We start from the raw sequence: 25,689 nt of genomic DNA on the forward strand, positions 1-25,689 counted from the left end.
GATGCACACACAGAAGTCGGAGGGAGCGGGAGACACAGGCTCAGCTCGTGGCTCAGGGTCCGGGGAAGGCCACCCCCTTCTCAGTGGCGGAAGCAGGTTCGTGGTGGAGAGTGGGGGCACTGGTGGAGGTGCCGGAGTCTGCAGAGAGGCGAATGAGCGAGGTGGGGGTGGGAGTGCGTGTGCACGTGGCCACGGACGGACGTGGAGCTTCTAGGCCACTACAGACTGTTTGACACCTATGTAAACGACGGTGGGAGAGGAGATGTGACTGGTAGAAACAAGGGAGTATGAATTCAGTTGTGGGCACATGGACACTAAGGGGACCGTCGTATCCAAGGAGAAGTGTCCTCTGGGCAGCTGGAGCTGTGAAACAGGGTGACAGTCTTGGAGTCGAGCCGCCCCGACCCAGGGAGGCGCCCCGCAGTGGGGGTTGGGGCTTGGCCAGCAGGTTGCAGCCCTGCTTTCCGGCTCAGGCAGGCACGTAAGGAATGTTCAACCGCACACAGGGCCCTGCGCCCATCAGGTGTGGCTGAAGCAGTAAGACTGAGTCAGTCCCCTGAGAGATAGAGGAAGGGACGGGGAAGAACTGGCTTTGGGGGCACGATCACAAGGAGCCCCATTTTCTGTCATGTAGTACTTGGTTTAGACGCATGAGGTAAGATAGGTAGTTACACCTGTCCCTCTTGGAAGAAGCGGGAAGTCACATTGGGAAGTTAGGGTTTGGCGGTCAGAAGGAAAGTCGCAGGATGGCTGGTTCCAGTTTTAACTCACTAAGCTGGTTCTCCATAAAGCCTCTTTTTTTTTTATATAAGTTTATTTTATTTTGAGAGAAAGAGAGCTGGGGAGGGGCAGAGAGAGAAGAGAGAGACAGAGGTGCCACACTGTCAGCGCAGAACCTGATGTGGGGCTCGAACTCAACAAACCACGAGATCATGACCTAAGCTAAAACCGAAAGTCAGATGCTTAACCCACTGAGCCACCCAGGCGGTCAGCTTTCCATAAGACCTCTTTATCTCTGAATAATGAATAAGTATAATTGCCTTTGGGTATTGAAAATATAAACTAATGTTTCTCTTCTCTTTCAAATAAACACGTTTAAACATTTTAGACTTGATCTGTCTGTTTCAGAAATTACCAATAAGACATTTCTCCTGCCTGGTTTCACGTTGGGCTAATTGAATGCGTGAGGACAGGCACTCACCATTTTTATTCTTTTCAGTGGAGGCGAAGTCAGAGAGCAAGAGAAGCGTTACTGCCCATTCCGGATTATTCCCTATTTGATGTGCGTACGTGTCTCTACCCAGCGGGAACCTGAGTCGTGCTGTCTCACCCTGGTGGAGAAAGTTCGCTCTGGTTATGAAGGTGAGTCCGGAGTGTCTGCTTTTAGATCAGACCTAACCTGTCGGCACATCAGGTGGGAACACGTGAAAGCCTGTTTACTGCAAAGAGAAAAGAGCTCTCAAGGCTTCAGCTTGGCCCCGAACTCTGTGGGCATCTGTAGCATATAGCAGATCTTCCCTGATGTGTATTTACTACCCTTGACTTCTTGCGTGCTTGTCTCCTTCAAGGCAGCAGCACGGCCCAAGGGTCTAAGCACAGACTTGGCCACAGATATGTGATCCTCTGACCCTTTCTGTACTGGGGACTGTCCTATGGCCTTTGCTTCTGCCCTGTGTGAAATAGCATAGAAAGTGTGGCACAGAAACATCACAAAAACGAATTTGTGTTTTTTAAGTGTTTTGAAATCCGTTGAGTAAAAACTATAGTTTATATCTTCTGATGGCAGAACTACATTTCTAAATTCATGCATTAGTACGGAAGTAGCTTACATTTATTATTTGCAATTACAGTCCGTTCTGCTGTAACCTGACATCTGCTTCCTTAAAAATTACTGTCCTGTGCAAAATAAACCCCAAACACACACGCACAAAACCACAGGGCTTATGGGAAAAATGGGTTTTAGGGGCACAACACTCAAAACACTTAACTGCACATTAAAAATAAGACACGAATCTAATAAAAACAGTAACGGTTTTACACATTAAATGGTTAAGAAATACACGGTCGCTGCAGTAAATACGGCACCTCACCTTGAAAAAGCCCTGCAATGGCTTGTGGCTGTGGGTGTTGGCACCTGCCGCGGCTCCTGAGTTACTGTGGAAGGAGGGGGGTGGAAGGAAGGTTGTGTGAAGTCAGACGTGGACGGGCATGGCTTGTAACACGCAGCGCACAGAGGTAGCCATAGATGTTTGAGGGGTGTGCGTGTGTTTGTGTATTCGTGGGTGACTCCGTTCATCTCTCGTGTCTTGCAAATGAAACTGTGCGTGATTTCAAATCACTCCACTTGCAAAATGAATTACAGCAGAATTGGCCACACCAATTATATTACATAGATTTGAAATCTCCGAATCACGCCGACACCAAATCCAGGGTGCTCAGTTACACACAACCACCAAATACAACCATGCTTTCTAGTCCTGACCTTTAATTTCCCCTTGCTTTGACTGTTGGATTCTTTGTGGTGAGTAAGCTTTTCGTGTACACAAATTACTTAAAATTAACTTTAGGAGGGCGCCTGGGTGGCTCAGTCAGTTGAGCATTCAACTTGGGCTCAGATCCTGATCTCACGGTTTGTGCGTTTAAGCCCTGCGTCGGGCTCTGTGCTGACAGCTCAGAGCCTGGAGCCTGCTTCGGATTCTGTGTCTCCCTCGCTCTCTGCCCCTCCCCCACTCATGCTCTGTCTCTCAAAAATGAATAAACATTAAAAAAAAATAAAAAATTAAATTAACTTTAGGGGCACCTGAGTGGCTCAGTCAGTTAAGCTTCTGATTCTTGATCTCAGCTCAGGTTTTGATCTCAGGGTCGTGAGTTTGAGCCCTGCATTGGGCTCTGCACTGGGTGGGAAGCCTTAAAAAAAGAAAGAAAGAAAATTAAATTAACTTTATTAGGCATTGCATTTTGACTTAATTAAAATGGAGTTAATGAAAATTATAATTTAACCATAGCTTTGGCTACTTGAAAGACAGGTGCCCTAAGTGACATTTCTATCATTTCATATAGAGCTATTGTTTCCTTTTTAATGTAAGTGGTTAGTTAAGTAAATGACTAATTAGATATTTGCCTTTAGGTGAGTCTTTCTGTTTTTCATAGCTCCTCAAATCCCGATGGATAAAAGAATTTTTACCACAACACACACCCCAGGGTGTGTTTTTCTTGAAATAGATGAAAGGTAAGTACCTCTTTAAGCCTGAAAGACATCTGTTTCTGAAAATAGAGAAAAATGTGAGAACGTTTACATTATGTTTACATACTTCTACATTATGTAACAGACATCTATCCATTTGCCCATTTGATTTCTGTTAGTTTGCAGTTTATTTTTAATATAAGTAGTTTGCATATTCTACTTCTCAGATTTAAATTTGATTTCAGAGTTATGTTTGATTTCACAATAGTCTGCTTTAGGTAAGTCAGGACTTAATTATTGTTCTATTTCACACAAGAGGACAATGAACCTGGCCACATAGTATGTGATGTGTTTGAAATGGGACCAAAACTCTGGCCTCCTACTTCCTGTGCCAGAGTGATTTCCACCAGACAAGGGCTTCCCCAACCAGGCTTTGATGAAATGTTTATTAGTCTGAAGTGAGGGGGGAAACAAAGGAAAAATAAGAACAGGTTTTTTTTTTTTTTTTTTTTTTTTGGTAAAGGTAAGTTTATTTAATTTAAAACATTATTACTTATTTTGAACTTACGTCCTTTCTACTTTTTTGGTATTAAAAGAGTCTTAAAGAAAAGTGATAGTAGATAGTAGTTATTCCTTATTATTGTTTTTTAAATAAATTGATTTGGAAAAAGAAACATTATTATGCCCTGATGAGTATCCTCTGTTTTCCCCCACATTTATTTTTAAATTTTACTTATTCATGAAATGTGAAAATCTGGGGATCGGTGCACCACGGCACACGTAAGCGTAGAGCAAAAGAGTCAGAAAAGCTGGCACGGTTATGATAGTTATTCGTTTTGATTTTTAAAAAATCTTAACATCTGAAAATAGGCTTATTTAATAGTAGACAGCCTGAAACTAAACAATAACAGTGAAATACTCCATATAATGTTATCTGTAGAAAGTAAGAACATTTAGCTGGAGATATTTAACGGTTTACATTTATTGCATGAGAAAGTATTTGTGCATTTGTACACACAGAAAACATTTATGGGGTCAGGTCTTCCTAAGTCATCCTGAAGACTTTGAATTCACAGCTTTCCCATGAACCTGCATCCCGCCCACGTTTCTGCGTGCCGGTTGTCTGTCTGTCATCACCTTCTAGGCGACATTGCTTATGTACAGTCTTAACCATGCAGTGTAAATTTGTAGCCCCCCCATTCATTTGACATCATAAACATTTTTCTGCATTATGGTGTGATCTTTGTAAACTTTTTTTAAGTAGGGGGGCATCAGAGACTCCTGAGGAACTTGCTAAAAATACAGATTCCTGGTCTTACCCCAGCAGCCCTGACTTAGCCTGTGGTGAGCCTGTGAATCGTCTTGTAGCAAGTTCCGTGGGTGATTTTGATGCACTCTGTCCAATGACCAGCATTTCTTAGATTGTGTAACCATTTCCCCAGTGTGGGCACTCGGGTGGTTTGCTCTTATAAATGCAGTAATGACATCTTCTGCGTACCTGTTTTTTCTTTCATATTTAGAATTAAGTAAAAAAGTATTTTTAAAAGTGTATAAAGTATGAAAATTGCTTGCTGCGTGTAACATGCTGCCCGTGCTGTGTGTGTCCCCAGAGCGGTGTCTCTGCTGGGTTACCTACCTCAGGATCTGCTGGGGACATCCATCTTGGCGTACGTGCACCCCGAAGACCGTTCTCTCATGGTTGCCATACACCAAAAAGGTGAGGGCCTGCTTCTTTACAGGAGCAACCACTCATCTGCTCCGACTCTCCATTTCATTTCATGTTAGAGCTCCTCTTAAGGTCTAATCACTACAGCTCACCCTTCAACAGGTAAGCAGTGTGTTGAAGCTGCCAAAACAGTTTCTTCTCTATTTGGACATTTCTGAAAACCTTACTAAATGCCTGGGAACAGCCATTGGCAATAAATACCTGCGTTAAATAAATTCTAATCTCGTCGTATTCTCTTATTTAGTCTTGAAGTATGCAGGCCACCCTCCCTTTGAACACTCACCCATTCGATTCTATACCCAAAATGGAGATTACGTCATATTGGACTCCAGCTGGTCCAGCTTCGTGAACCCGTGGAGCCAGAAGGTTTCTTTCATCATCGGTCGGCATAAAGTTTGAACGTAAGTCCATCAGTGTTGGTGTTTTATAGAAGGACTTTTTTTTACCAAATAATATTCTTCCACCCACTGACACCCTTTGAATCAATTGACACATAAACCGAATAAAGCACAGAATGTTTTTAAAGTGCTTTTGGAATACAGTGTGGCAGTACGCGTCAAGAGCCTTAAAAGATTTCTACCACTTTGACCTCATGATTCCCTTATGGGAACAGTCTAAGGGAACATGCCTAAATACAGAAAAGCTTTACAAAGAAAAGACATCTTTTGCACCATTGTTCAATCATAATGACAGACTTAGAGCAGCTTATATGCCCATCATTAAGAAAGTTCTGGAATATTTGACATGTTGTATTATTGGTCAATACAAATTTTTGCAAAGATTATATAACATGAGAAATTGATAATAGATTAGACTTAAAAAGCAGCATACAAAATTGCTGATGCCATATGGTCATAACATGTTCAAAAGACACACAAACATTGTAAAACAGGAAAAAGAAGAAGAAAGGTAATACATTAAAATACAGATTTTGGCTATGTGTCAGGTAATGGGGAGATAAGGTTTTGTTTTTTTTTTTTCTCTTCTGAATTTTAAAGTTCTCTTTACTGAGTGTGTAAAACTTTTTGTATCAGCTTCTGCTGTCAAATTCCACTTATTTGTGTCCATTTTATCAAATCTTTTTTTTTTAAGTTTATTTATTTTAAGAGAGAGAGTGTGTGTGTGGGAGGGGCAGAGAGAGAGGGGGAGACAGAGGATCCCAAGCAGGCTCTGCACTGTCAGCACAGAGCCTGATGTGGGGCTTGAACTCACAAACCGCGAGATCGTGACTTGAGCCTAAATCAAGAGTCAGACGCTTAACCCACTGAGCCACCCTGGCGCCCCTCAAATCTTTATTTTTTTTAAAATTCCATGCTTTTTAGTTTTTATTTTCCTGCCCAGCAGGACTGACTCTCAAGCCTTGAGAGGCTGACTCAAGCCTCTTTGATGGCTGCCGCTCGTCTGTGTGACAGGACCTTGTGAAATGGACCTGAAACAACCTGGCCCGCCATTCCTGTCCCCTAAAATACTCCGAGCCTCTTGACTTTTTGGTTTAAAATTTAAAACTGACCTGCAAGTTTCTCAGCTGGGCCGTAGGCTCTTCACAAAGACTGTGAAGTCTTTGTTTTTGAAGCACGGAAATTATACTTAACTCTTCGGGATCCTGCTGAGATTGAGAAATTAATTCTGTCTTCTGTGTTTTGTTGTACAGCTTTGTGCACATGAGCGCAAAACTGGGAGCAGTAGGTCTGCCGGTAAGACTTACTTTGGGATGTCTTCATACTGTAATAGAGGGCACCTAGCCGTGGCAGGAAGAGGTCCCAAGGTCCTCCTGCATCGGTGTATGTCTGGGTTCGGCCCTCAGCGGAGCAGATCTGGAACCCTAAGCAGAGAAGTGGGCTCCATGCCGCCCTAACTCATGAGACCAAATTTGTGCTAGGGAGCTAGTGTAATAATTAGGATAAGAAATATGACTGCCCAGTAAGTGTTATTCACGTTGGTCAGAAAGGACATTTTTTTTCCGGTAGGAAAACCTGTGGGGAAATGAAAATAAGCAGGTGGTTGCTTAGTATGACTGTGAGAAACCCCAGGGCAGGTATGATTGCTTTCATGAGACATCTGTCTGTCTACTGGTCTGCGTACCCTCCCTGTCAGTGCCAGAGCCACGTCCCAGATGCCCCAAGTGTCCTTTCAGTTTTTTTATTATTAACTGATACCCAAGTGCTCCCCACGTCTGCAGATTAAAAAAGAAATTGTACCTGTGTCTGCATCTCAGTTTTCAGAATTATGTAAGGGAAGTATTCAGAGTCTAGTAAGTATTAATCTTGTAATGTAATTGTAAGGTAATTGTCCATAGTGTTTATAAAATGATTTTAACAAGTGCTTAGAGATCCCTGGCTGTGTCAGGCATCATGCTAGACCCTGAGAACGAGATGGTAAACCAGACAGACGTCCCCTCTACCATCACAGGGCCCCTAGCGTAGCAGGAGAGCCAGGATACGGAGGTGGCACGGTCACCTGTGAGCAGAGCTTTGGAGAGTGTGGCAGTTGAAGCAGGAAGTAGATAGTTAGCAGGGACCCTAACTGTCTGTGGGCAGGCAGGTTATGTGCTGTTTCCTCTCATTCTACACTTAAAATCCGTGTTCGGCGAAAGAGTAACCCTGGCAGAGGTCACTGAGGGGAGGAAGTTGCAAAGTACAGACGAGAACCAGGTTTTCTCCCTGACTCCTCGTGCGCCTTCCTTCCGTCCCTGGTGCTGCCCGGCATTTGCCGCTGCCCACAAAGGCCCTGTCTCTGCAGCCTCCACATTAATCGTCTTGAGTTATACGATTAGTGATTGAACATACAACTTCCCTTTGTAGAAAGTTTCACCAACAGGAATACGTAAATCTCATAATACAAAGCAGTCTGCCCTATTTCCATTTTGGAATTTCACTTGAAAAATAAAACCCAAACATTTTTGGAAGGTATTCAAGCTCATAGTGGACGGATGCGTTGATCACAAATCAGATGTACTTTATTCAACCAGCCTGCCCCTTCACTGACGTATTCCTGCTTGTACGTGCCAGGCACTGTTGGAGGCACTGGAGAGGTGAACAAAATCGACCAGAGAGCCTCACCCCACAGTGCTCGTGTGGCAGCGGGAGGCACAGGCAACAGACCAATGGAGTGTCGCATACAGTGCGCCAGGCTGTGCGTTCCAGTACGGTTTGCCATTTACGTACCACATGCGTGATGCTGTGCTGATAGGCATTGGTTGGCACCATCCACGGTGTGTGCACCGAGGGAGTCGACGTTGCCGGGGGGGGGGGGGGGTCTGGACAAAGAGGGAGGTGGTCTCCGGAGGCAGAGATCTTCCTGACTGACGCTGCCGACATCCTGTGGTTTGTGGATAATTACTTCTGTCTTTGGGACAGCGTCTCAGTTTTTAGGGAATTGGGCTGTGTGTTTAAGTTGCGAGAAACAGTGGCTATGGCAGAATGGAAAAAGGAATGCGTTGACTTTGGAGTCAGGCATGCCGACTGGAACCCTGACTACTGCTTCTGCGTCAGGTGACTCGGCAAGGGTCCAGATCTCTCTGGCGTCATGATGATTCCTGCTTTGTAGGGTTTGGAGGACTCAGGAGATACATGCCTGACTCAGTAGATCATATCAGTGGTACCTTAGTTACTCAGGTACCAAGAGGCAGTACACCACCGTAGCAAACGTGCACTCTGGAGCCCAGGCTCTGGTCCCTTTGTGAATACCTGCTTAGACTTCACCAGCTAGGTGACCTCGGGCAAATTTTCAACTCTGGTGAAGGACGTAATACTTGCTAGAGCATCTGGAACGGTGCCTGGCGCGTCGGAAGGGCTTAGAAAATGTTATTCTTGCTGTGTGTTATAAAAGATACATAGAAGTCAGTTCCTGCATAGAAGTCAGTTCCTTCCCTTCTTCGCGATGATTTCTGCTGGCATTTCTGCCCCTGGCTGTGTTCAGGTAGTAGTTTTAAAAGGCTCTCGTATAGGGGCGCCTGGGTGGCGCAGTCGGTTAAGCGTCCGACTTCAGCCAGGTCACGATCTCGCGGTCTGTGAGTTCGAGCCCCGCGTCAGGCTCTGGGCTGATGGCTTGGAGCCTGGAGCCTGTTTCCAATTCTGTGTCTCCCTCTCTCTCTGCCCCTCCCCCGTTCATGCTCTGTCTCTCTCTGTCCCAAAAATAAATAAACGTTGAAAAAAAATTTTTTTTTAAAAAAAAGGCTCTCGTATAAACAAGACTAAGGGTACCATGACAGCCACGTTTTCACCAATAGGTGGGTGGCAGAACCACCTTTATAACATAACTGAAGTGCTTGGGTACGTTAAACATTAAATGTTGTTTGGCAGACCTAGGGTCTTAAAATTCCTAGCATAGGTTATTCAGTTAATGTTGAATTTTGAAACCAGTAGCTGGTGAAGATACTTTGGTAGGTAGAGAGGTTACTCGTCACTGATTTTAGGTTTCTACAAATTCAGTGCGGACACAATTGTGGAAAGAAAGATTAGAGCTCTAGACAAGCCAGAGAAGCCTCTTAATGTCTCATTTGTTTCTTAGTATTTTCTCTGCCTCCATAAATGGAATTTTAGCTTTATATTTTCTGTTTGAAGTTAGAAAGTTGCTTTGTGTAAGTATAGATTTATTATTTGAACATTCTGTTTAAAGGTCACCTTAGACATGGGGTGCCTGGGTAGCTTAGTTGGTTGAGTATCCAGCTTCTGCTCAGGTCACGATCTCACGGTTCGTGGGTTTGAGCCCCACATCGGGCTCTGTGCTGACAGCTCGGAGCCTGGAGCCTGCTTCCATTCTGTCTCCCTCTCTCTCTGCCCCTGAAAACGTTAAAAAAATTTTCTTAATTTTAAAAATTAAAAAAAAATCACCTTAGACTTTATTGTAAATTCATTTTGAATTGCTTGACTCCATCTTTCACTTGGCACCTTATAGGAGTCCGCTGAATGAGGATGTTTTCGCGACCCGAATAAAAAAGACGAACCATAATGTCAAAGATGTAACAGAATTGCAAGAACAAATTCACAAACTTCTCTTACAGGTAAAGTGAGATTTTAAAAAGCAAACACAAAATTTCCATAGTCGTGTTTTATTTTAACATTTGCTCATAGTGAAGTCACTTCACAAAGGTACACCGCAAGGAGAGAAAAATCTTTACCGTCTGCGTTCCAGGAGTTTTTGTTTTCCTGGTTGTTTTTTAAATTCAGTTTTATTAATCTTGTTACTGACTGAAACGCACAGAACATTCTTTTAAGATCCCATTCTAAGCAAATCGAGTCATAGTAGGCAGGTAAGACAAGGAAGCTATTTCTAAATGAGAACATCCTTCTTGTATTTCCAACACTAGCCATGTGCTCAACTTCTGGGATCTGCCGTATTTTTTTAAACAATAATTCTAATTGCAAAGGATGGGGGCAGAGGGATGGCAGGTCTCAGCATCTCTGCTTACTCCAAAACAAACGTGGCAAAAACTACTTCTTGAAAGCAGATGCCAAAAATGATTTCTACTGGAGACCCAACTAATAATAAGCTTGTGAAGCGTTGACTGATGGTGTCACACAGAAAACCGTGCGCCCCGTAGCTTCCAAACCGTCTTTTGTAAAGTCTCTAGGGTTCGTGAAGGAAGTTCGTGGAAAAAAGTATGGTATTTAATTTGTTCCGTCTGTTCCAAACTCAGCATAAAGAACTACTAGAGTTCACTGTCCTATTTTGTGACCTCTCTTATAGCCATGTGTGGCTTTGTAAAGACTTGTTGTTCTAGAAATGTCCACCGGGCTAGAGAACTAGACTTTGCCCTTGAGAGTTACCGAACGAGAGAGGAATGTCTTTTTTGTCAGCCTCGGGCCGGAAGCATGGAGCTTCACACACCGCACGTAGGATTTCGGAAGCGTTCAGCTTCGCGTTCGGTGATCTCAGACACACTCTCGGGTGCCAGCCGCTGTGCCTGTCCCCTGGCGGCCCCGCACCCCGTAACGCTGACACCCGGCCCCCTTTTCCCTTCAGCCGGTTCACAAGAGCGCCTCCGACAGCTATGGGAGCCCGGGCGGCAGCACCTCGCAGGAGCAGCGCGTCGGAGGCGCGTCGTCTGGTGAGGCCGGCGGGCCCCGCGCTGCGCACGCGCACCTGGGAGCCGGTATGTGCGCCACGTCGCGTCTGCGCAGGCGCGCCCTCCACCCTCTGCGTCCTCGGAGCCGCGTGCGCGCCGCTCCTGCACCTCAGCGCCTGTGACTTCCTGTTAGAGATTCTGGACCTTACTGGATCGCAGACGCCCTGCTTACCCCATTTTGGTTTGAAACAATGGCTGTTAAAAGAAAATACCAGCTTTGGAAGGTGATATTTGGGTTTATTGTACGATTTCTAAAGATTACCGTATTGCGAATAGACGTGTGTGAAGTCTCATTTGTACTGGCCGTGCCGAGGCTCGGGGAGGAAAGTGAGTTAACGTGGTCACTGTGTTGTTCTCAGCCGCCATGTCCTCAGAGAACCGGAAGTTACGTGTGTTTTGTGCGTGTATCTTTTAATGTACATGTTTATAATTTCTGAAGCACCTTCTCTCATTCTTTTCCCCCAGCTGACTTTGCAGCAGGTCTCCGCCAGTCTAAACAAAATTAAGAATCTCGGTCAGCAGCTCTACATTCAGTCAGTGGCCAAGTCACCAGATAAGCAAGTGACGGCGATGCGCACAGGACGGCTTGGCGGTGAGTCAGGGGGGCAGCGCCCAGACCTCCTCCCACGGCTCTGCCCTCTCCTGGGGTGACGTGGGCGTGTGAGCAGAAAGCCACAGGCCGGTGCTGTCACCTTTCACCTTTCCTTGCCCGGGTGACGAGAGCAATAATGATAATGGCAGCAGCAGATACTGCTCAGGAAGCTAAATGGTATTAGAGTGTATTTCCGTGTATTTCCACTAAAGAATTAATGTTTTTGGTAACACCAGAAGATTCATAGATTCTTCCGAATAAGGTATCTATAAATCAAAAAAGTTAATTAAAATTTTTTAAATTTTTTTTTGGGGGGTGGGGGGAAGAGAAACAGCGCAAGTGGGGGAGGGGCAGAGAAAGGGAGACCAAGAATCTGGGAAGCAAGCTTTGGGATCTGAGCTGTCAGCACAGAGCCGGAAGCAGGGCTCCAACTCACGAACTGTGAGATCATGACCTGAGCCCAAGTCCCACCTTAACAGACTGAGCCACCCTGATGCCCCAAAAGAGTTAATTTTAGAGTATGTTTCAGATTTTAGAAAGTACATTAACATAATAATTCTGTCCTTTAGAACAAATGAAGAATATTTATGACCTCAACTGAATGTAAAATTGGGGATTTTTTTTAAAATACATGTTTATGAAGTAAGGAATGTTCCTAAGGAATTGGATCAATCATGATGATTGACATTGTTTAGAAAAGCTAACCTACTGGCATTACATAGCAGAGGAAGGATCTGTGATATAACGTAGAGACCAAGTTTTATTAACTTTTTTAGTTTAGTTAGCTTTCCCTTCACTTGTCTTCCTGAATGTTAATATAACTTTGGAAGTCGTCATAGGTTTGGTCACCAGAATATTATTAATGGTCTCTATCCTTGTCAGATGTGGGTATTTACACAGTAGGGGTGAAATTTCTTCTCTAAAGTCAATAAGAATAAAAAATAATCATAGCTATATCCTTCAGTACTTGCCATGATTTACACAACAAAAACATCCAACCACTGCTCTTTCAGGTGGTATCACAGGGAGCCCTGAGGCTGCCCTCCTGATACAGCATGCCCAGTCCGTGGGTTTTTCTTGTTGCCTTGGTAGGAGGTTTAGCACTCTGCTTGTTTCTTTTGCTGTAGCTGTAAGGGCACGAGACAGAAACAACTTTTTTTGTCCCTTGAAACCATCAGATTTCCTACCTTAAGTATCTGACTTGCTGTATGTTATTATCCCATGTCTTAGCATTGGGACTTCTTTAGGGAGATTTGACGGCTAAAATTTGTACATTTTTTCTTTATTTAAAGAAAGTGGTCCACTTTGTGCTGCTCACTGCTGCTTAGGCCTAGGACCTCATGTTAGGGCCACAGTTTTTTGTCCTGACCTCTATATTTCTTGTCAGAGTGGAAATCCTTTCTTACCTTCTGCTTTGTTCAGTTTTGTATCACCCACCATTGGCCTGGAAGTGCCATCACTATCATGGTTTAAAGGCTGTATTCAAGTTGTAGCTAATTCTGTGCATTTATGATGCTATTCTAGAAACTGACATTATCCTACTACTTAGCTATATGCTGTATTTGACTCTAACACACATAGGACGTGTCTTTTGGGTGAGAGGGGAGATCTGCCATTTGATAGAGCTTCGGAGAACTAATGTTACTTGGGCATCTTGATTTTATTAACATCTCAAGACCTACAAGTTTAAAGAGCTAGTAAAAAATCTTTATTACAACTTACTCAAAAGAAACAAGTATGCAGCTTCAAGATAATCTTATAATTTAAATATTAGAAATTGAGTAGAAATAAGTCCAATCAAAAGGAAAATAGTAAGTAGTCATTGTGTACATAGCTTATGTACAGGGTGCCAGAGCCAACAAGAAGATAAGGTTTTAAGTTTATATTTTTACTTTTCTTATGAGGGCAGATTAGGCTTTGAAATAGAGGAAGATGGGAAATTTTCAAAAGTTAATATGGAAAGCCAAGGACTAGCAAAGATATAAAGCCCTTTCATCAGCTTTATATACTGATGCCAGTTGCTAGAAGCAGCTAGAGAAATTGGGGAAAATGTTCCGGTTCTGGGGTGGTAGTGCTTGAGGGAGAGATACTGATCGATGAACTGAACTCATTCAGGGTGAGCGTGCTTTGGTTTCTGCTCAGGGAGAGATGGAAAGAACATCATTCCAAACTGAGAAGGAAAAAAGCCATATGGCAGCAAATTCATGAGCTTTCTTGAACATGTCAGAGTACTGAGGCTACGTGGCAACCAACAGGCCTAAAATCTAAGGGAGAAACGTGCTTGCAGGGAGAAGTGAGATCAAGCCCTGGATACTGATGCACTAACTGACGGAACTGGTAACTCGCAAGAGACAGGCCTCCAAGGCATAGTACCAGGGGAAGACCACAGGCTGCAAGTGGAGCAGATATAGGAAAAAACCCAAAGCTCTGTTGCGCACCAGCCACCACGTAAGTACACAATGTCACTAGAGGAATTGGAAAGCTATAACGACGTTGAATGGACCCATAGCAACGGCAGACCTTAGGCCTGGCCAACAAATTAGGTTAACTCGAACACAGACCCAGCAGAAGGAAAGGCATGCTAGTCTCCACTGTCCTACACAAGATACTCAGTTTTCAACATATGAAAAGGCAAGGAAAAAAACTCCCAAGAGATAAAGCAGCCATCTGAACAAGAGACGGATATGACACAGATGTTGGAACTACCCGACAGGGAATTTAATACATTAAAATCTATGGGACAGTGAGCAGCATGCAAAACCACATGGGTATCATAGCATAGAGATGGGACATAAAATAAAGGATCAAAAAGAAATACTAGAGTTGTAAATATGTCTTGGATGGGCACTCAACACACCCAAAAAAGAATCCATTAACTTGAAGATCGATACATACAGGTTATGTCAACTGAAACACAAAGAGAAAGAAACATGTAGAATAGAGCCTCTAAGAACCTTAAGGCACTATCAAATGATCTAACATAAGAGTAATGGAATCCCAGAAGAAATACTGGAAATAATGACCAAGAATTTTCCATAGATAAGAAGAACACCAAGTAGCATAGATACAAAAAATAACCAAATAAAAACCAATCACAAGATAAAAACACCACATACTTGGGAAAAAAATACACCACGTACTTGGAAATATCATATTCCAATTGCCAGAAACAAAAGCAAAGAGGATATCTTGAAGGTAGCCAGAGGAACATAGACTACATACAGAAAAACAAGGATAAGAATTACAATAGGCATTTTTTTTAGATGCTGGGGACACTAGAAAACAAAATGTCTTAAGACAAGAAAATTGTTAGTGCACAATTCCCTACGTGGTGGAAAGTATCTTTCAGAAATGAAGGAAATTGAAAGATTTCTTAAAAACTAGGCGGGGAGTGTATTGCCAGCAGATATAGTCTATAAGAAACGCTAAGGGAATTTCTAAAGGGGGAAGGAATATGGTACGGGACATAAAACTTGGATCTACACAAAGAAATGACAAGCACTGGAAATGGAGTTAATGAAGAAGTTTTATTTTTTGCATATTTTTAATTGCCCTGGAAGGTAACCGACTAATGCAAAAATACTCTTCTGCTTTTGTGGTCTATGTTAAAATACTGCAAAGGATTGGGGGAGGCACTGGAAATGTGCTGCTGTGGAGGCCTTACATCAGAAGCAATATATTATTTGGAGGTAGAAACTGATTTCTAAAAGATGTATGTTGTGAAATTTAGAACAGCTATCAGAACTAGTTTCTAAAGAAGCAATAAATGTCATTTGACGAGATAAAGTGGAACTTAAAACATTTAAAGCAAAATGAGGCAGAAAAGAAACAAAAACCCAGATGGAACAAGTGGAAAACAGCTAGCAAAGTGGTACACTTTAATTCAGCTATATCCATAATCACATGAAATGTGAATGGCCTCAATATACCAGCTAGAAGACTGACATTGTCAGTGGGTGAAAAAACGAGAGGCATCTGGGTAGTATCTACAAGAACTCATTTTGCAAATAAAAATATAGGTTACAAGCAAAAGGTTACAAAAGATTCACATGCTAACAGGAATAAAAAGAAAGCCGGAAAGCTGTATTAATATCAACTAATGTAGACTTCAGGATCATGAACTTTATCAGGGAGGGTTTCAGAGGGATATTGCATGACAACAAAGTGGTTGATTCTCTGAGAGCATGTAACAGTCCTAAAAGGTTATGCACCTAACATCAGAGCTTCAAAATACACGAAGCAAAAACTGATAAAAACTTTGAGAAATAAACAAATCCTCAGTGGTAGAGACTGTAACAAACCTCTCTCTAATTGATAAAACAAGTGGACAGAAATTTAGCAAAAGTATAGAAGATCTGAACAACACCATCAACAAGATTGGCTTGAACATGTATGGAACATTCCAACCAACAACAACATACTTATTTTTCTGAAGGGCACATGGACCATTCATCAAGATAGACCTTATTCTAGGCCATAATACAAACCTTAACAATTTAAAAAAATATATAAATCATACCAAGTATATTCTCTGACTTGATTAAACTGGAAATCAGTAACTGAAAGGTTTGTCTAGAAAATTCCCAAATGTTTGAAAATTAGAGAACACATATCTGAGTAACCTACAGGTCAAGGTCTTAAAGGGAAGTAAAATCATCTTGAAAGGAATGAGTTGAAAAGACAAAAAAAATTGTGGAATGAAGCTAAAGCAGCGCTTAAAGGGAAATTGATATAGCGTTGATTGTATAAGAAAAAGAAAAAAGGTCTCCATCAGTAATCTAAGCTTTCTGCTAAGAAACGAGAGCAAGAAGAGAAAATTAAATCCAAGGTAGGCAGAAAGAAGGAAATCTTTAAAACCAGGTATCGATGGAATTGAAAATAGAAATAAGAGAAAATGAAATCAAAAGCTGATAAAAATAAAATTAACAATCTTTTGGCCATACTTAATCAGAAAAGAAGACAGAAATGGCCAATATTGGGAATGAAAGATCACACAGTTGTTAAAGTGACTACAAACAACTCTATCCCCCCAACTTTGGTCTGTTATTTGAAAGAAACAAGCTATCAGAACTCAGTGAAAATGGGGCACCTGGGTGGCTCAGTTGGTTAAGCATTCGACTTGAGCTCAAGTCATGATCTCACGGTTCATGGGTTTGAGCTCCACATCTGCTCTGTGCAGACAGCTCAGAGCCTGGAGCCTGCTTTGGATTCTGTGTGTGTCTCTCTCCTCCCTCCCTGACTCATGCTGTCTGGCTCTCTCTCAAAAATAAATAAACATTAAAAAAAAAAAAAAGAACTCAGTGTAAAAGTAATAGGTAACTAGAATAGACTTCTGTCTACTACAGGTACTGAATTTGAAATTGAAAACCTTACAAAAAGAAAACTAGGCCCAGATGCTTTCACTGGAGAGTTCTGTCAAACATTCAAGGAAGTAATAATTCCAGTCTCTACATAATCTTTTTGTCAGAAAATTGAAGACAGAAAAAAAATAGAAGAAGGAAGTTTGGAAAGGAAACTCCCAAACTCATTTTATGAGCCCATTAGTACCGAAATACTGAAACAAGATAAAGACAATTCAAGAAAAGAGGATTATAGACCAGGATCCCTCATTAACATATTTGCAAAATCATCAAATCAAACTCAGCAAAGTATAAAAAAGGCAAATATATCACAATCAAATATGACTTATTCTAGGAATGCAAGGTTGGTTCAATATGTGAAAGTCAAGCACTTTAATTCTTCATGTTAACAATAAAAAACACAAACCATCAGATTATTTTAGTAAATGGAGAAAAAGCATGTGACAAAATTCAACATCTACATATGATAAATATTCAAAAATGAGAAATAGAAAAAGAATTTCATTAACCTGACAAAAAGGCATCTACAAACACCTACAGCTAATGTTATGCTTGATGGGAAGAGAATGCTTTACCCTAACCTAGAGAACAAGCCAAGGATATCCGCTTACCATGTCTTAATATTAGACTGGAAGTCCTGTCCAATGTAGTAGGCAAGAGAAAGAAATAAAAGACATACAGGTTGGAAAGGAAGAAATAAAACACTTTCCATTCACAGATGACATGACTATCTACATAGAAAAATTCTAAAGGATCGGGGCGCCTGGGTGGCGCAGTCGGTTAAGCGTCTGACTTCAGCCAGGTCACAATCTCGCGGTCCGTGAGTTCGAGCCCCGCGTCAGGCTCTGGGCTGATGGCTCAGAGCCTGGAGCCTGTTTCCGATTCTGTGTCTCCCTCTCTCTCTGCCCCTCCCCCATTCATGCTCTGTCTCTCTCTGTCCCAAAAAATAAATAAACAATTGAAAAAAAAAATTAAAAAACAAAAAAAAGAAAAATTCTAAAGGATCTACAAAAAAAAAAAAAAAAACAACTACTGATTTTAGCAAGGTTACAAGATACACAGTCCATGTGGAAGATCAGTTAAATTTCTGTGTACTAACAAGGAACAATTGGAAACAAATTTTTAAAAACTATGCAAAACTGAAATACTTAAATACAAAATCTAACAGAAGATATGAAATAATCCATATACAGAAAACTGTAAAACATTGATGAAAGAAAAACTTAAAAGTACTAGGTGAATGAAAAGATATATCAAATTCATGATTTAGAATACTCAATATTGTTAAGATGTCAGTTCTCTCCAGGTTGGTCTGTACATTCAATGTAATTCCAATTAAACTCTCAGCAGGATTTTTTTTTATAGATATCATCAAGAGGATCCCCAAACTTATATGAAAAAATAAACTAAAATAGCCGAAACAATTTTGAAAAAGAAAAGCAATGTTGGAGGACTTACTCTACGTGATTTCAAAACTTACTAATTAAGGGGTGCCTGGGTGGCTCAGTCGGTTGGGCGTCCGACTTCGGCTCAGGTCATGATCTCGCGGTCTGTGAGTTCAAGCCCCGCGTCGGGCTCTGTGCTGAGAGCTCAGAGCCTGGAGCCTGTTTCAGATTCTGTGTCTCCCTCTCTCTCTGACCTTCCCCCGTTCATGCTCTGTCTCTCTCTGTCTCAAAAATGAATAAATGTTAAAAAAAAATTAAAAAAAAACTTACTAATTAAGACAGTGTGATATTGGTGAAAAGATCAGTGGGACAGATTAGAGACAAAACAGACTTACACAAATGCAGTTTTTGACAGGTGCAAGGTCAAGTCAGTGGACAAAGGATAGTCTTTCCAACAGATGGTACTGAATGATTAGACATCCACATGTATTAAAAAACTGAACCTCAACACATAGCTCACATGCTATACAAAAGCTAATTCAAACTTGGTTATAGACCTAAACGTAAAACTTAAAACTATAAACTTCTAGAAGAAATCTTACGAGAAAATCTTTGTGATCTTGGGTTTGGCAAAGAGGTTTTAGATACAATATCAAAAGCATTTTTGCAAAAGAAAAAATGGATGAGACAGGCTGTATCAAAATTAAAAACTTCTCCTTGAAGGACATTAGTAAGACAATGAAAAGACAATATTTGCAAATTATAGGTACAATAAAAAAAATTCCTATCCACAACACATAAAAAACTGTCAAAATTCGACAATAGGAAGATAAACAATCCAATCAGAAAATGGTCAGTGGGTGCCTGGGTGGCTCAGTTGGTTGAGCCTCTGACTCTTGATTTCGGCTCAGGTCATGATCTCGTGGTTCGTGAGATTGAACCCTGTGTTGGGCTCTGCACTGATAGCACAGAGCCTGCTTGGGATTCTCTCTCCCTCTCTCTCTGTCCTTCACCTGTGCACATGGCACGCACACTCTCACTCCTCTCTCAAAATAAATAAATAAACTTTTTTTTTAGTGGTCAAGAGATCTGACACTTCCGCAGTGAAGTACACCCAGATGGCAAATAGCATAGGAAACCATGCTCAATCTCAGTCATAAGGAAATGAAAACCACATGAGATACCATCACACACCAATTAGAATGGCTAAAAAGTAAAAGACAAAGTACTGACTATACCGAGTTGTGGCAAGAACTGTGAGCACTGGAGCTCTCAGTGCTGAAGGTAATGTCAAATTGTACAGCACTTTTGAGAAGTTTGGCAGTTTCTTACAAACTAAACATTCTCTCTTTTGTTATATGACCCAGCAATTCCATTCTTATTTACTCAAACAAAAGAAAAACTCGAGTTCACACGTAAACTTGTCTATGTGTTTATCACACTTCATTCACGCTCATCAAAAATTGGAAACAGCATAAGATGTCATTCACCATTTAGGTAAATGGTTAAACCGGTCCATCTACACAATGGAGTATTGCTCAGCAGTAAAAGGGAAGGGACTTGATTCCTACAGCAACATATATGGATCTAAAATGCATTTTACCAAGTGGAAGCAGTCAAAATCAAAAGGTTACGTATTCTACAATTCCCTTCTAGAAAAGCATTCTTTCTGCATTGACCACAAAGGGACAGCTGAAGGGAAATTTCTGAGTGATGGAAACATTCTGTTTGTTACTCTGGTGGTAGAAACACAACTTTGTGTGCATTTGCTAAAAGTCATGGATCTGCATACCTCATCCCACCCAGAATGTAGAGGAAACCCAAAGTGATAGGAAGCCTGTGACAAATGAATCTAACTGCATCACAAATAAATGGCATTAAAATACTGAGGGTGTAAGGAAGAAAGGAGCTAAGTAACTTTGGAAATCAGTGTGTTAACTGGATACCCAAGGACTAAATACAAAATGCAAATGGACATGAACACTGTAATCAAGTTGATAAACTTGTTTCTTATCCGAGTATGGCTTAGCAATTCCAAAGGTAATTTAGACGTAGGGTAGGTTGAACAAACAGGTGTGTATGTTATAGATAACAATAGATTCCTCACTATGAGAGAAGGAACTTACAGATCAGCAAAGAGGGAATGTTAGAATTGACTCTTGGTACTGGGTTGGAGTTAAAGGTGTCAGCATGAACTCGTGCCTTTCTATTTAATGGATGCATGGACAGATGGATAGACAAGGGTTAGCATACATGCATTATATTTACTGGTTTTCCCCATTGAAAGGATTTACAAGGAAGTGCTTGTAGAAATAGGAAATTGCTATCAGTGGTCATTATGCTGTACACCTTAAACTTACACATTGCTGTATGTCAGCTATATCTCAATAAATCTGAAAGGGGGAAAAACATTCACAGTAATAACTGCTGTGGGGAATATCCTCCAGTGAAAGCTGAAATTAATTGAAATATTTTTTAATTGTGGTATATATATATATATACATATGTACATGTATACACATATACACATGTATGTGTATATTTTTTCACCATTTTAAAATTTTTGGGCGGGGTCCTGGGTGGCTCAGTCGGTTAAACATCCGACTTCAGCTCAGGTTGTGATCTCACAGTTCGTGGGTTCGAGCCCCACATTGGGCTCTGTGCTGACAGCTTAGAGCTTGGAGCCTGCTTTGGATTCTGTGTCTCCCTCTCTCTCTGCCCCTCTCCTGCTCACGGGCTCCCTCTGTCTCTCAAAAATAAATAAAAATGTTAAAAAAAATTTTTTAACATTTTTATTTATTTATTTTTTAAGTTATTTGAGGGGGAGAGAGAAAGAGAGAGCAGGTAAGGGGCAGCGATGGAGAGAGAGAGAATCCCAAGCAGGCTCTGCACCATCAGCACAGAGCCCGATGTGGGGCTCAAACTCATCAACCGTGAGATCATGACCTGAGCCAAAATCAAGAGTTGGAAGCTTAACCAACTGAGCCACCCAGGTGCTCCTTAACCATTTTTAAATGTGCAGTTTGGTGGCAGTAAGTCCATTCAAGGACTTTTCCAGGGAGAACTCTGGCAGACAGCAGCTTAACCAGTGATGAAGGCTGACAACACCCACAACAAAATATGTCAAGGTCATGTACCCCTGTGGTGTGGGGCACGGGGAAGGGCACAGCACCTCTGCAGGAACCCTCCCCAAGATGCATAACCTCAGCCTCATCATAGAGAACATCAGGGAAACTCACATCAAGGGGCAGATCAGGAGAGACCAGGAGAGACTGAGACATTGACACTTGATATCACTGTGAATCTCAGGTTGGATCCTGGAGCAGAAAATGACAGTTCATGGCACAGCAGGTGAAATCCAAATAGGCTGTGGTTGATTGGCAGTGTGCCACTGTGAATTCCTTAGTTTTGTTCATCTTGTTACAGTTCTGCAAAATGTTACATTAGTGGGTGCTGGGTAGAGGGTATTTGGGAACTCTACTTTTTTGTAGCCCTCTTCGAGTTTAAAATTATTAAAGAATTAAAAGTATAAACGTTCATAAATGAAAGTTAACGAGTCATCTTTCAGTTAATTCCCTCTAGAAATTGAGTGGTCTCTTCCAACGCAGCTCAGATGACCTTCATTAATAACAACAACAACCATGGCTAACCCAGCCCCTCAGCAGTACTGAACATAGTTACTCGTTCCTTGAACCAGTTTACCTTCTAGGTCTCTGTGACGCCATATTTGGCGGGCTCTCTCTTACCTGTCTCCATGCTCTTCTTCCATCTCCATTATTAGCTCATTGCTCTCTACACAAGGTCGAAGTTCTTCAGTGCTCCAGCCTGAGGCCGTGTGTCTTCCCTGTGTACCTCTGCTATCCAGTACGGCAGCTACTAGCCACATTGGCAATCTAAATTCAAATTCATTACAAATAAATAAAACTTAAAATTTAGTTCCTCAGTTGCTGTGGCCGCATTTCAAGTGCTTAATTGTCACATGAGGTGTTAGTGGCTACCATATTGGACAGTACAGATGAGGAACAGTTCTGTCATTGCAGGAAGTTCTGTTGGACACAGCATCTGCCTGGCAGCCCCTTACACTTCACGTTGTGTCTGGTTGCCCCCGTCCCGGTGAGGCCAGGATCAACCAATTGGCACGTAGTGTCAGCTCAGTATTGTAGAGTCTCCATCAGCCTTTTATCTAATAGTCTTATTCCTCGATAGTCTTTGCTGAAACATTTGTTTCACCCCTTTTTTGTAAAAAACAAAAGACAAATGTGATCATTTTGTGTGGATGCCTTTCTGTATCAGTGCATTTTTTTTTTTTAGATCTGACCTTGTTTTTAATAGCTACAGAATGTTCTACTGAATGTACACATGCTAAAGGACCTGATCTAATTTTGTGGGGTAAGTTCATAGGTATATTAATATTTTTAATTACACATCCTTTCCATTTCAGATGAGCAAAAGGTCTCTTCTGCCTTCCAGACATTGAAAGACGATAGCATGCATGTGGAGTCTAGTGAAGATTGGAGGAAAGACCAGCATAGCCCATCTTATCAGCAAATAAACTGCATTGACAGTGTTATCAGGTGTGAGACACAAGTTTTGAGAACATGCCAGTTTTTCCAAAAGCATACGTTGTCTCTGTAAGCACACACCTTCCATCGTACTTAATATCTATTGTCTTGATTGTTCACTATAAGTCAGTAAGTATTTATGGAGTACCTACCTACAGTTTATAATAAATTGAACATTTCAAGGGATGCCAAACAGGAAGATTGGTCCCTTCTTTGAGGGAGCCATGGCACAGTTGAGAAGACAAAACCTTGATGATAAAAATTAAACGAGCCAAGGTTTGGAGATCAATTCCAGGCCACAGTAAAAGAGATGTGACACTCCAGTGATTCAGGCTGGGAGAGTCAGGGAAGACCTCATCAAAGGAGAGTGTAGGGCATACCCACGCAAAAGTGCCGTGAGAAGAGCAGAAATGTGGGAAGTGGCAAAATTAGGGGCCAGGGAGGCACACGTGACCTAGTTATGTTGTTGCAGATACCTGAGGAGCTGCAACGTTCCGGCTTTGAAAAGGAAGAGCGCGTCCTCTTCATCCTCGGAAGACAGACAGAACCACAAGGCAAATGATGCCCAGACCTTGCACGGTAACGCGAGTGCCCTCCTAGCCAGCCAGAGGATGGGTACAGAGCCATCCCTTTCTGGTTTTCCTTCAAGGTTTGGTCTCTACTTATTTCGTGAATCACCAACAATCCTGGTTTCCTATTGCTCCTTAATGGCCAGTTATAAACACCTGCAAACTTGGTCTTTAACATAAATTTCCTTTGAGGATTTTTCTTTTCACTGTCGGTTTCTCTCATGCCCCCAGCTGTGCCTCAGACCCCAGCCACAGCTCACTTGGAGATGTCTACTGCCAGGCGGTCTGCAGACGCTGCAGGACGCGTCCCCCGGAGCCTGTCCCCGGCGGCGCTGAGCCTGGGCTCTGGCACGAGCCAGTGTAGCTACGGCAGCACCGTTGTCCACGCCCCGCCGCCAGAGTCAGGTGCCACATTTACCTCCTGCTCTAAAGAACACTCCTATGAAATTCGGGGTCGTGAGAAAACACGTCATTAATATCAGTTACTTAAGAATGACTTCTGGATTATAATTACGTCGTCCTTTCTTTAAATCAGTCCGTAGTTTTGGAAATACCACCTTTGTATCGGTTACATAGTTTGGACCGTATTTCTAAATCATTGTCATTTGTTGATCACATCAGCTGACACGTGGAAGGCACTTAGAGCTAACAGAACCCAGTGACATAGTAGTAAGTCCTCAGCAAGTGTTAACTATCACTAATGAGGTTGTTTATGAGGCTGCCTTAGGTCACTTTGTTGTTGCCCTTGAGAGGTGTCCTTGTCAGACTGACATTGGCCGTGACCATATGGACCGTATACACATCCAGATTTTTATATTGGCCTGATAACAATGAGGAGAGTGTGTTCAAAACTCTCTTCCTTTTGGGCGCCTGTGAGGAGTTGGGGATGCCTGTCCCTGCTCCTTCAGACTCCACTGCCCACCCCCCAGGCTGGATGCCACGCCATGCCACAGTTCTTGTGGACGTTGGAAGGGGGCTACCCAGCGGCCATTGGGCGAGGTGTGCATGTGTGCATATGAGTGTGCCCCACGTTCTCAGTGGGGGGCGGGGCAGGTGGGAAACCCCTGAGGGCCTGTGGGGTGTTAAAAAGGGTTTTTAAGAAAACAAAGGAAAAAAATATCTCTTCCTTTTAACAACATAATGACTTGGTAAATTCTTCTGATGTCTACTTTTTGTTCCTTTTTACTGTCTCCTACCCTTTGACTTTGTTCTTACAACAATTTGGTGGATGAAGTAGTGGTGACAGAGGTGTTAAATCAGGTTTTTGGGTTATCTGACTTCTTGTTGCCGGTCTTCAGTGGCCCCTCAGGAAACGTGTTGAGCTCTTATGGTGTGCAGCCGTCTGTCCTTAGTCTTTCATAGGAATTAACTCATCTAATCTTGACACTGACCCTTGGAGACGGAGAGTACAGTATTGACAGACGGGCTGGGGGTCGGTGGGAAGAGACCAGAGACACAACCGTTGGAGCTTAGATTATGTTTCTTTTTTTTTTTTTTTTTTTTTTTTTAAATTTTTTTAATGTTTTATTTATTTTTAAGACAGAGAGAGACAGAGCATCAGTGGGGATGGGGCAGAGAGAGAGGGAGACACAGAATCCGAAGCAGGCTCCAGGCTCTGAGCCATCCGCCCAGAGCCCGACGCGGGGCTCGAACCCACGGACCGCGAGATCGTGACCTGGCTGAAGTCGGACGCTTAGCCGACTGCGCCACCCAGGCGCCCCTAGATTATGTTTCTAATGAACTGAAAATAGAGTTTTATTGGAGCTGAGCCAGTCCCCCGGGAAAGAGCAGCTGCACAATTTTTTAGTATACCTTTTCTTAATACTTTCGATTCCAGTGTGGACATAATAGCTGCCGGTGACTCAGCCCATACAAGGTGGGGTCTCCTCCAATGGGGAAAGATTTTGTGGTCATGCCACTATACTTTTTATAATCTGGTGTGTATTACCATTTTGAAAGATTGATAGTAAAGCCTGTAAGCTCTCACTGAAGGGAATTTATTGATAATTGTTCTGATCTTAAACCAATCTCAGCATCTGTGGGACCACATCTTTCTTCCAAGGAGAAGAAACAGAAGCACGGTCTCTGTAAAGTATCTGTATGTCTTTTGCTCTCTGAAAAGCCTGATTCGTGCAGTTTACACCCTGACTCTAATTAAACGATCGGGTCTGAAGACCATGACTCCAAATGCATTTCCCTGCAAGCTATGGCCTCCATTTCGTATACACAACAGTTAAGGCACAA

The 25,689-nt window shown here is 42.3% G+C and overlaps 1 protein-coding gene across 1 annotated transcript in view; it reads left to right on the top strand.

The window, feature by feature from the left end:
- Positions 1–25,689, top strand: part of PER3 (period circadian regulator 3) — a 60,915-nt gene that overhangs the window by 12,075 nt on the left and 23,151 nt on the right. The window contains 12 exon segments of the mRNA XM_043578467.1: positions 1,220–1,362; positions 3,151–3,229; positions 4,795–4,901; positions 5,155–5,311; positions 9,807–9,912; positions 10,709–10,822; positions 10,912–11,004; positions 11,443–11,569; positions 22,756–22,888; positions 23,349–23,455; positions 23,677–23,845; positions 24,375–24,444. Of these exon segments, the coding sequence (XP_043434402.1) occupies positions 1,220–1,362; positions 3,151–3,229; positions 4,795–4,901; positions 5,155–5,311; positions 9,807–9,912; positions 10,709–10,822; positions 10,912–11,004; positions 11,443–11,569; positions 22,756–22,888; positions 23,349–23,455; positions 23,677–23,845; positions 24,375–24,444 (1,405 nt within the window).

Source organism: Prionailurus bengalensis, chromosome C1 (assembly GCF_016509475.1).
Source record: "Prionailurus bengalensis isolate Pbe53 chromosome C1, Fcat_Pben_1.1_paternal_pri, whole genome shotgun sequence".
In the NCBI taxonomy this organism is placed as follows: domain Eukaryota; kingdom Metazoa; phylum Chordata; class Mammalia; order Carnivora; family Felidae; genus Prionailurus; species Prionailurus bengalensis.